Raw genomic sequence first — 12,604 nt, 5'->3', positions numbered from 1 at the left:
TTTAATGGTGTTCTAGCTTCCATGTCTGGCTTACATTAAATCGTGTACCTGCCTCACTCAAGGAGGATAGGTATTCTACACAGCTTCCTTACCAGACCACCATCAGGATCCAATAATTGATCAAACATCAAATGCTCTATGGATGTGTGTAGCTATTGTCATGCCCAATGAAATTAGACAAGCGTTCAGACAGCCATGAAGAGAGGTGAGATACCATCAAGCTTCACACACCCACATGAGGAGATAGGCTCTCCCTAGCCGCAGGACGGTACCTAGCCTTGGAGGACTGTAGGGATGCAGGAGGAGTTGGCTCTAGCATCTGCCTTCTGTCCTAGCCTCTGCTTAGGACTGGGGACCCTGGGGATCACCTTGCTTTGCCTGGATTTTCTGAACTCCAATTGTACTGACCTGGGTTATCAGCACAGTGAGGTGCACATGTCTAATGAAGCTGTCGCTCTGTAACCTGAGGGTGGCCTGAAGGTCCCTCTGAGCTCCCCTGCCTCTATAGAAAGGAATGGATGAATTAGAGAAAGGACTGAAGGAGCTGAAGGGGGTCAAAACCCCATAGAAAGAACAACAATATCAACCAACCAGACCCCTCAGAGCTCCCACCAACCAAAGAGTACACATGGAGGGACTCATGGCTCCAGCCACACATGTAGCAGAGGATGGCCTTGTCAGGCATCAATGGGAGGAGAGGCCCTTGGTCCTGTGAAGGCTTGATGCCCCAGTGTAGGGGAATGCCAGGATGGGAGTGGGTGGGTAGGTGGATGGGGACACATCATCATAAAAGCAGAGGGAGGGGGATAGGGAGTTTTGGGAGGGAGGGGGACCAGGAAAGGGGATAACATTTGAAATGTAAATAAAGAAAATATTCAATAAAAAAGAGAGAGGAATGAGGGACAATTGGGACTGTTGTACTTCAGGTTTTAGGGACCTCACAAGAGAGCGCAGCCTCATCTTTGCCTCAGTTTGCCTGGCCAGTGTTAGCCTGACACAGTCACCATCCAGTGCTGATCTCTGATTATAAGTCTGGGTGCCTTTAATTGCTGCCCAACCCCTAGAACCCCGGGACTGTGAGAAAAGCCAGCATTTGTGTTTTCCAGGGGCTCTGCCGAGGTGCTAATTAGGCTCTTAGCAAAGTTTTACAATCAAACAGTAAGAGGATTGTTGATTTTTTTCTTCCTTCTTCCTCCTTTTTGGCTTTTGGCCCCATTCCTAAGTATGCTTCATAAAACTCATCTTGTTCTTTGGCCCGTAACCCCGAGCTGCAGTGTGCTGCTGGCAACCCAGACTAGCAGCTGCTCCAGGGAGGGTAGAGCTGAGCGGAGCAGTCAGGGAGAGGTGGCTCCACGGGGCAGCATAGAGCTGATGGGGGATGGGGTGGGGTGGGAGAGGCAGCTCCACAGGGCAGCATAGAGCGATGGGTGGGGGTGGGAGGCTGCTCCATAGGGCAGTGTGAGCTGATGTGTGTGTGTGTGTGTGTGTGTGTGGTGGGGGTGTGGGGGAGATGATGCGGAAGTTTCCTCATCCCTCTTTTTCCTTCTCTCTCCCTCCTGGTCTCTGCTTTTCTCTCCCCTTCCCTCCCTTCCCTTCCCCTTCTCTCCCCTCTCTTCCTCTTTCCTCCCCTCCCCTCCCCTTCCTCCCTTCCCCAGTCTTTCCTTTCCCTCGTTCCTCCTTCCCTTCCCCTCCCCACCCCTCCATCCCTGCCCCTGTACCCCTTTTATTTATTTTGGGGGAGAAGAACAGATTTTTTTCCCTTTTTTAAAAGGCTTTGTGATGAGTATGAACACACCTGAGCCTTAAAGACAGGCAGAGATTTTTGGTGTGATATTGTTCCACAGAAGCCATTCTTAATTCATGCCCCCAAAGAAAAGGCTTACGTGGGCATGTCTCACGACTTCCTGATGGGTTCGAGTATATTTTCATCCTGGGTACCCTTCTCTCCTTTCACCAGCTAACCCTGTCAGCCTGTGATTTAGCTCCTAAATTTAGATGACTGAGATGTCATTGGCCTGGCAGCATTCTGGCCTGAGGTCCAGGCAGGGCCAGAGTTACTGTCCCTAGCAGACTTTCGCCTTAGACACCTGCCTGACTGGGCCACTGGAGAAGCCAGGAGCCCAGTGGATGGGGTCTTGGCTGTTTTTGTGGACATGACTGTGTGTTTTCACACTTTTGTTACTTGTCAAAAATATCCATCCAGAGGCTCAGGAACTTTAAGTAAATATTAAACAGTAAACAAATTCAGCTGCCAGGATCACTGGAAACACTCAAACAACACGCATTTGGAACACACCAGGAAATTCATAAGGGTTTTTTTCCCTCCCTCCCATGGATAGAGAGAGCATCTTTCCGTTGCTTTGTTTAAATATAAAGATGCTGTGTTTTGGGGGAGCTCACGATAAAGCCTGACACATGCCCTGCTCCCCAGTGTTCTGCCCTGGTCTCTTCTTGGAGCTACTCCTTCATTGAGGTCACATGCAAACGGTCCCACCAGGCAGGCGGCTTCCATCAGCAGGTGTATTCCTTCTGGGAAAGACAGTTGAAAGTCTCTCTAGCCCAGGTTTTGTTTGTCACACACCTTAAAAATGTTCAGGATGCCTCTTATTTTTAGGATCTCTTTTTTTTCCTCCTCTCATGGGCTTATAATGTGCTATTTTATTACATATTCCCCCAATTAAATGCTCAAAGCATCAGGAGCCCAACTGGGCAGAGAACTGGACTTTCAATCTATACACGAGACATAAACGTTTGGGTGAAACAAAGATATTAAAGAGAGACTCTGAGAAACACACCCTCTTCTCTCATAGTGCATAGGCACTGTAAGCGAGGCAGGGCCCCCGGACGTTATTTTCTCATTTAAAAGACACAATTTGGCTCCAAATAAGATGGGTACCCCAGTCCAGGAAAATTACACTTTGAAAAACAAAACCACTATCATTCTTAAATCATAACCTTTAAAGTTACACTTAACATACCTGATTTCTTTCAGAAATTTCACACGAAACAAGCTGACGAGTTTGTCCAGGAGACATTTCCGCCACCTTGACTTGTCTGACCTGTAAGTAACGATTTTGTCTGGCATTTGGGAGGAAATTTTCAAAAGGACGGATAATTATGTTTTCTTTCTTTCTTGTTTTTTTTTTTTTGTTGTTTTGTTTTTTTTTTTTTTTTGTTTTGTTTTGTTTTTGAGACAGGGTTTCTCTGTGTAGCCCTGGCTGTCCTGGAACTCACTTTGTAGACCAGGCTGGCCTCGAACTCAGAAATCCGCCTGCCTCTGCCTCCCAAGTGCTGGGATTAAAGGCGTGCGCCACCACGCCCGGCTGTTTTCTTTCTTTCTTTCTTTCTTTCTTTCTTTCTTTCTTTCTTTCTTTCTTTCTTTCTTTCTTTCTTTCTTTCTTTCTTTCTTTCTTTCTTTCCTTCCTTCCTTCCTTCCTTCCTTCCTTCCTTCCTTCCTTCCTTCCTTTCTTTCTTTCTTTCTTCCTTTCTTTCTTTCTTCTTTTGGAATGAGTACCATTGCAAGTGTATGTTGCATCAAAATTATTGAAAAATGGTTTCTCTAGCTTTGCCCCAATTGGGTGACTACAATCCCTGTCTCCTTTATATGTCATTATGATCAGCTGAATGTTATTTTCACATAAATAATTTATTTTCTAATAGATGGAAAAGAGGAAAAAAACCCAGCAGGGAGTTTTGTGCTAGCGTAGCTTTATATTTCTTCTCATCTGGCTCTTGTTTTATGCAAGCCCTGAAATAAAGCACATTTGTCAAAGAGGAAATTACAGTGGATAAAACACCCTTCCAGCTTTGTCCGTCAGCCCAGTATAGGCTTGGGTAGAGCCAACCCTGGCAGAGAGGTTATTCCCAGACCCACCATCTCTAGGAGCCGTTTTTTGGGGTTCAGCCCTCAGCTTGATATTTATCCTTATGCCCCAGTAGAGCGCCGTGTTGATGGCTAACAGCCAGCATCTTCGAGGTGCTCAGTTCTTAGTGTAATCACTGCTAGGCAAATAGGAAAGGCTGCCATTGCTGTGGTCAGGTGCTTGAGGGGACTACAAGGTGTGAGGGACTTGTGAGAGCCTTGAAGGACAGGGCTCTGGATATCCGGAAGAAGCATCGACTTAAACGTGGCACTTAAAAAAAAATCTCCGGGAAAGTCATGGGGTGGGCAGGAGTCATCACGCATCAAAAGCTGAAGACAGAGGATTCTTAATGAAGCTTCCCAGCTCAGGCTAGAGAAAGAAAGAGGGTTCCCGGGTCACTGCCCTGTTTGCCCCGAGACACCAGAGAGATGGAACTGAGCCTTGGTTCTGGCTCCCATCTTGGGTGGTTCTTGTCCTCCCCTTGCTGTTGCTCCAGGCGGTGATGGGGTAAGAATCGGCTCGAGCTCTGAATCCTAGCATGAAATCCCCTAGAGGAGGAACCACAATGGAAACCCAGCCTCCAAGGCTGTCTGTGAGCATGCGCTGAGAAGGCTGCCTGTGAGCATGCGCCAGCTACAGCAGGCAGGCATGTGCATGTTTGAGTGCTGGCTGTCCCAGGTTGGCAGCTCCTTGCCAACCTCCACAGAGACATCCTGGGAACAATTCACACAGGGCTTGAAGAAGATGAGGACAGTTTATGTCAACCAATAGGGAACCATCTTCCTAGAAATAATTGCATCCATCAGAGATAGCAGGCAGGTCTAGTTTCTGAGAATAGTGTACGTGTGTGTGTTGGGGGGGACTTTGGTCTAGCAGATTGGATAAGAGTGGGGGGGGGCTGATGGCATGATCCCCAAATTAACACCAGAAGAAGGAGGACCCACTGGGTTAGACACTCAGGACAAGACATACATAGAATCTTCCTATAAAGAGGGTCTTTCACTGTGTCCACATCATACAGACACCACTAGTGGAGAGGTCACAAGTGTACAAGCAGGAACGGGTCGCATGGTGAAAGTCTTGATGACTGGCAATTATTTGGAATAAACTAACTTCAGGGAGATGAAGGTCTAGTGTTACTCCCTTAAGTTACATTACATTTACACTAGTTATATATTTCCTTGGGTACAATGTTTTATATATGTATATATATATATATTGTATATGTATATGTATATATATGTATATGTGTGTATAATATTATATATATATTGTATATAGATTCTCATATATTGAACACTCAAAATATTTCCTTCTACCTATTATGAAATATAAATTACACAGTAGTCAGCACAGAGAGCTTACTACACTGCTGAATGCTGTCTTTGTCTGACTGGCTTTGTACCCAGTCGCCAGGCTGTCTCCTTCACCCTTCCCAGCTTCCAGCAACCACTCACCTGTACCTTGTGTCTGTGAGGCCAGTTTAATTAGCTTGCACATGAGCGTGAGGACATGCCTCTTTTGTGCTTTTGGCACTTCTAACCCAGGAAGAGGCGGCGATACCTCAGAGGCAGCCATGTGACGCAGAGCACGGTGCTCCTCCGTGTGAAGGTGTTGGGTGCCACTGCATCAACTTTGCTGGCTGGATTAAAACATTCGGTGCTTTCCAGTTCACGTTTTGAAATTCCACTAGCGGCATTGTTCAATGACACACTCAGTAGGCGTTGACCATGTGCGAGTTACCTGTTAGAACGAAGGAGAAAGGTTTGTCTAGGATTCTGTCCTTTAGTGGGAGAAGTGGGTGCTTAAGTGAGTCAGGGGGACCAGCTCTCTGCCAGGGCTGTGTGGCCATGGGAACACCCTGGACTTTATCATTGAAGCAGCTCTTCCATTTGTCCTCCACTTAGCTTATTTGATTATAGCGTCCTTTTAGAAAGACTCCAGTTATTTGTGTACTCAGAACTCTAGGAAATGTCTAGGGCAACTTGAGCTTGAGCCAAGGGTGGGCCTCTTTTCTGTCTCACAGTCCATGTCTCAGAGCATCAAATCCTATCTTGATATTGGTGGGGTACTTGGAGATGGGTGAGCAGATACAAATTAAACCAGTCTACCACGACCACACTCTCCCCCCTCCCCCCAACAAAACTCGCAGAAAAGTCTCCAGGGATCTCCGAGATTCTTAGAACGCAATCAGAAAACCACAGGAGTAAATGATGTTGCAAAGCCAGGTCCTGTCCTCAGGAAATCTTAAGTATTGTGGTTAGTGCTAGGCAGCCTATGTAACGATTGAAAATGGTCTCATTTAAGGGTTCATTATCATAAATGGGATTCATCTTAAATAGGCCACTGAGCATTATAAATAAGCATTAAAGATTTTTCTCCCCCCTGTGGTTTTTGTTTTCCTCCTCACACACTTCCTCCTACACCCACTGTAGTACCAGGATTCCAGATAGCACTGCTGAGGGCTGCCTGGCGGTGTGTCTGTCTACATCTGTCCTGTGTAGACTGCTCAGCCTGGGAGCCCAAGTGTGTCATTCTGCAAAACCCTCACTGGGTTGAGGATGCGCATATATGTCCTCTGCCTCTCTCCCTTCCAGCTTCTGCCCTCAGCTTTTATTGCTTGGATAAAAAGGCCTCTGGGGGGAGGGGCACAATGCAGAATAGCAAGCTTAGATGGCCTCCTGACTGGTACCCCAAAGCCTCAGATCCCTGACTCCGATTTCCTCTTCAATGGAGACAAAAGTGATTCTGCTCCCCCACTGAAGCAAGAACTCTTTAAGTCTCTAGCCGGGTCAGAAATAGGATGTTAACGCCAAAGAATGATGCTGTGACCTTTTGAAAAATCCAAGCTAGATGAATGATTTAAAATGTTTTCAATATTATAGAATTTGTTTGCTATCTATTGTGGGTTTGACAACATTCATATATATATACATACATATATATATATACATATACATATATATATATATATCCTGTATATATACACAGGCACATATATGTGTGTATGTACACACACACACACACACACACACACACACACAAGTCACCGTTGGCATCTCCACTTAAGTACAAGAACCGGCACCTCGCCCCCACCAGGAGATGCTCTCTGTCCTGGCTGTGTTTGTTCAGATCTGTTTTCCTAAATGTTCCGCAAGGTTTTGCCTCTCCTTGCTATCTTTAGCTGCTACCGTTTTGTTTGCACATAACAGCAGAGCAGGAGTTATTAAATAATGGGGTGAACAGTAAGCACTGTCGTGCCATCAAAGTGGGCGTGACTCCCAAAGGTTGGCGGCTAGCGCATCTTCAGCTTGTAATCGTTCGTGAAACTGAAAGGTAAGTGGGAGCCTGACTGGGTTGTATTTCTGTCCCCGTAGGATCCTGACAGGTAATCCATTCACGTGCTCCTGCGACATCATGTGGCTCAAGACTCTCCAGGAGACTAAATCCAGCCCCGACACTCAGGATTTGTACTGCCTCAATGAGAGCAGCAAGAACACGCCCCTGGCGAACCTGCAGATACCCAATTGTGGTAATTTATTTTTCATCAATGACTTCCAGTTGCTATTAACTCTTCTTGTTGCCTTGGTATGGTAGCGGGTCTGGGAAGGACATCACTACCCAGACTTCACAGTGTGTTGTGGGTGTCTCTGGCAAATCAGATGTTTTTGTGCAGTGTGGAGAGGCCAGCTGAGAGCACCTTTAGTGACTTTTCTTTTCAAGTAGAACATTGCTTCTGAATGGCTGAAAACATGAAGGAAAAGTATATTGTTAATTCTGTTGTTGATTTGTCTGCCTGTCCATCCACCATCCATGCATTTGTTCAACAATCCGCTTCTCCAAAAATATCCATGAAGCGTACAGCCCTTCCCAAGTTACACATACACACTTGATTGGCATGTAAGCCATGCAGAGGGAGAACCAATCACAGGGCACTGAAGGAGCCCTAGCAGCTGAGGTAAATATACTCTAAACCTGCACATCCTTAGGCTCGCCTTGCTGCGGCATGCTTCAGTCTGTCCTGTCATGGCTGGCTGCACTCCTGCCTGCTTGTCCCCATGCCTGGGTTCAGCCTCTGCTGTCCCCTTCCTGTTCTTCCCAATACTTCCATCTGGAGAATTTTAAAAGACCCCCTTTGGACAAGGCCCAGCTCTCAGCGAGAGCTCATGTCCCTCGAGAAGGAAGAGCAGGGTTGCAGCTAGGATTTTTCCGACCCTGCGATTTATCTCTACGATGACACGCGTGGGCGTTATTCCTTTAGCAAAATTTTAATCGGTTAGCCAAACAGTTGACAAGCTCACAAACAATTCTGTTTGCTCTTGCCTGGTGGCGGGTGACAAAGCAGGAACATGCCATGTAGTGCCTTGTTTGTATCTCCAGGAATGTGTGTAACCATTTCCCTTCTGGAGCCCCTGTTTGAAGACCCACTTTTATTTAAGAATGGCGCCATTGCTGCTTACTCTTAAGGGGGATAGATAGAGTCTTGTGCTCTCATTGTGGGGGACTTCACTTTATTTCCTTACTGCTTCCCTCAGCCTTCCTTGCCAGCCAACAAACAGACAAACAGATAGACAGACCAACAATACTACCACACCAAACAACCCCTACTATGTGTGTAACACATGGCTGTTCTATACCACTGAGAGAAGCTTCCTAGAGGGGCAAGAGAGGCCCTGTTGGTCACCTGGTCATCCAGCTTGCACCCAAATCCCCACAGCTGTTTTGGCCTCTTGTCCAGGACACATGGAACAGAGAGCATCCAACACAGGTCCTTGTCCCATAAGCTGCCTCTGCATGGGGTGGCTGCTTTGTCCTTTTCTGACACCAACTCTTAAATAGCCGTGTGGTCTTGACGTGGGTTCAGAGGGACCCCATCCTTGATGTGGCTGACCACTGAGATGTGGACAGAAGAAACAAAATATCTGAAGTAAACAGCTATTTAATTTTCTCAGTCTGTCTATCTTCAACATCTTCTATTTCTTTTGTTTTTCTACACATTTCTTAATGAACGATGTGTTTGAGGGTAGTATTTTCGTATCAGGTGACTTGGCATGCTGGGGGTCTATTTCAGGGGTTACTCTGTGCTTTCCTTACTTGTTTGTGTTTTTCGAGGTATTTTTCATTGCCATTGCATAGGTAATATCTACATTTCGTCATAGAAAGTATTTCCCTGAACTCTAGAAAAGCCCCATCTTTGTATTTATAACCATGTTAGGTCAACACTCATTATATTCTCTCTAACTAGTGTGTAACGTTTGTGGCCAAATGAATCTTAATTACACTAAATGTTCCATGTTGATAGTAGTTTGGCTTATTTCCCACTTTAGAGAAAGATTTTATTTTTATTTACTTTAAATTAAAAAAAAATTATTTGTATAGGTGTATACCTGGGTGTTTGTATCTGTACCTCATGCATGCAGTACCAACAGGAGCCAGAAGAGGGCGTTCGATGCCCTGGAACTGGAATCACAGCTTGTGAGCCACCATGAGGGTATTGGCTGGGAACTGAACCCAATCCTATGAAGAGCAGCCCGTGCTCCTAACTTATTATCATCTCAGTGTTCCCAGAGTCTTTCCCCATGCTCCTGTCAGTGTTTTAGAAGACCTCACAGAGCTGAGCTTCTGTCTTATAAAATGTGCGCCTTAAAGTCGGCTGTACCCGTAACTTACCACTCCAATATGAGTGGAATTCTTATCTCTTCTCTCTTAAGAGTGCTGCCTTGCCCTTTTACTGTGCATTTCCCCGACTACTAAGTATTCTTCAGAGTGTATTGGACTGTTCTGTGCTTTGGCAAATGTGCCTTTTTCTATGCCTCCCTTGATATTCCATAGCATTTGCCTTTTCTTTCATTTATTTTCATCTGTAGGGTCTGCTTTTTTTTAAGTTCTGAAAGTTATAAAGTATACTTCTGGATTTTTGTAAAAAAAATCCAAACATTTATTACTTACATTTCAACATACATTTCCTGCAAAACACCAAAAGACAAGGAAAAAATACTTATATTTCTCTGTATTTGTTTACGCATTTCTCAGCATTTTATCATCTCAAATTTTGTCTTTATTTTTTTCTGCTCAGAGGAAAATGCTTACGAACAGTTGGCTAACGATTATATTGGATTTCACGTATTGCCACTTGTTAGAAAGAAAAAGCTCACAATTATCAGAAGGCACAAATGGCAGGATTTCCTAGATCTGTCACAACAGAGAGTGTTTGGAGATAAATGATGTAATTTGAAAAAAAATATATAAAGGTGAATTAATAGGGGGTTCAGCAATGCACTGGAAAGGCATGAATCTATGGGGTTTTCCTTAAGAAACTAGCATTATTTCTTTCCATACCACCACCGGTGTGTGTTCCTGTGTAACTGGCAGTGAAGAGACAATAAGTATGTTTTCTAAGTCAGAGCCTCGGAGGCTGGCAGACGTAACGCTGAGATGCATGCACGTGTAGCCCACAGGAAAAGGGCTGGGGAAATGACAGCAATGATCAGTGGGGTTTTTAAAAGTTTAAAAATACGCTGTAAGGTATTTACTGGTGCACATGCTACCAGCAGGCTCTCTGAGGACATTTTGCTTGATTGTGTGAGGTGTGCGCCATGAGCGCGTTCTCATCTCCCTCCCCTGTTACTACTCTTTGCTTCCATAAACAATTTCTCTTCTATATTTATGTCATGTCCGGGATTTTATGTATCTATGCAAAATCCAGGACCAGAAAATGAGAGAAAACACAGATGTTTGTGTTTTGGACCCGCTTGGTTTACCACACAGGATTATTGGTCAGTTGACCCAGTGTCTCTGCAGGTGAGGCACCTTCAGGCTTGACTGGAAGGCTTTCCTTGTTCATTCCTTGTTGGTGGGCACCTAGGGTGATTCTACAGCTCAGCTGTTGTGAACATAGCGGCAGTGAACATGGACATGCCAGTGTCTTTGTGATGTATGGACTTGGAGTCCTTGTGTAGATACCCGGGAGTGGTTGAGCTTGATCACTAGGTGGTTCTAATGTTTGGTTTTCTGAAGAGCCTCCATAGCGATTTCCACAGTGGTTGGACCACTTGACATTTTCACTAGCGGTGCACGAGGGTGCCTTTCATTCCCAACCTCACCAGTGTTTGTTACTATTCATTTCCTTAATGTCTATGAACAATGTCTTAATGTCTGTGGTTTTGGCTAGGGCCAAGTAGTAGGCATGTTTTTAATTTGCTCATGACTCTAGTGAAGTTGAACATTTTTTCATCCAGACACTTTGCTGAAAGCCCTAAGAGGTCTCTGATAAAGTCTTAGGGACAGTTCAGTTTCTTGCTTTCTTGTTTCTATCTATTTTCTTTCCTTTCTATCTTACTGCTTCAGCTAATACTTTAAGCTCCCTATGAAAGTGAGCACTCCTACCAGGTTAGTGAAAATACTTTGGGCTTCCCCTATTGGGTATACTGTTGGTATAGGTTTGTGCATGTAGTCTCTAGTGTGCTGGGGGTTTCCTATTCTTAGCTTCTTCAGGGCTTTGGCTATAAAGCCATGCCAAAATTTGTCAAAAGCCATTTCTGTGTCTATGAAGACGATCATGAGATCTCTGTCCTTGACTTCTGTGGTGTCTTATATTTTGCTGGATTGCACACGTTGAGCCACTGCAGTGAAGCCGACTCGATCATGGTGGGTGGCCTTTTTGATGTGTACATGTATTTGGTGTGCAAGAATTTTATTGATCATTTTTGTAGCAATGATCATCAGGGGAAATTGTCTATAATTTCTCTTTTGTTATTGTTATGTCTTCACCTGGTTTTGATATCATGGAACATCTGTCGCCCTAAAAAGTATCTGCTAAAGGATGGTCTGCTATTTATTGAGGGCAGGGTAATGGAGTCCTCTAATCTTACTGTGTAGGGACTTATCTGTCTTTCCATTTAGTAGCGCTTATTTTATGAACTTGGGTGCACTGTGCTCAGTGTGGTACCTGTTTCAAGTTGCAACATGCCCTTCATGGATTCATTGCTCTCCTAATCAGAATGAAGTGACCTTCTTTGAATCTTATGGCTGATTTTAATTTGAGCCCATTTTGTCATGCAGTAGAACAGTAGCCCTGGCTCGCTTTTTAGTCCCATTTGCTTGGAATTCCTCTCCCAGAAGGTCACCCTGAGTTAACCCTTTCTTTGACGAAGACATGCACTTCTTGGAGGCAAGAGATGGACCACTCTCAGTTAAGTCGGATTGACTGTGTCTTCTGACTGGAGTAGCGGACACAATTGATATTTATAGTCATTGAAAGGTACGCATTAAATCTTTTCCCCTTTTTTGTTTTGCAGTGTTTTGGGGTTTTGTATTCCTCCTCTGTGTAACTGCTGTTCATGTGGTTTGTTCTTTCCTGTAGTTTGTTGGAAGTATTTATCTTTCTTTTCAGCCCAGAGGGGTCTTTTACCTTTATGATATCTTCTCCAGGAATGGCTAAGAGGTCAAGATTTCCTTTAGTTTGTTTTTATCATGGAAAGTTTCTCTTTCTCCTTCAATTATAACATATGGTTTTGTTGAGTATGGTAATCTGGGTTAGCAATTATTGGCTTTCAGAGCTTGAGCTATATCACACTACCCCTGCCTACCTTTTAAGGTTTCTGCTGAGTATCAACTGTTCCTTTATATGTAACTGGGTATTTCTATCTTGCAGTTTTCAATATATTTTCTTTGTTCTACATGTTTACTGTTTTAACTATAAATTTGTGATCTTACCTCTTCTCAATGCCTCCTGTACTAGG

The 12,604-nt window shown here is 44.5% G+C and overlaps 1 protein-coding gene across 3 annotated transcripts in view; it reads left to right on the top strand.

Moving 5' to 3' along the window:
- The window catches only part of Ntrk2 (neurotrophic receptor tyrosine kinase 2), a 334,118-nt gene that overhangs the window by 40,583 nt on the left and 280,931 nt on the right, over positions 1–12,604 (top strand). For all 3 annotated transcript variants that reach the window (XM_021180131.3, XM_029468409.2, XM_021180130.3), the window contains exons 5-6: positions 2,993–3,061; positions 7,241–7,395. In XM_021180131.3, coding sequence (XP_021035790.1) covers positions 2,993–3,061; positions 7,241–7,395 — 224 coding nt within the window. The remainder of the gene's footprint in view (positions 1–2,992; positions 3,062–7,240; positions 7,396–12,604) is intronic.

Source organism: Mus caroli, unplaced genomic scaffold (genome assembly GCF_978045245.1).
Source record: "Mus caroli unplaced genomic scaffold, Mus_caroli_1 scaffold_15, whole genome shotgun sequence".
Lineage (NCBI taxonomy): Eukaryota > Metazoa > Chordata > Mammalia > Rodentia > Muridae > Mus > Mus caroli.
The sequence above is the reverse complement of the archived record's forward strand: the minus strand, read 5'-3'. Positions and strand labels throughout refer to the sequence as shown.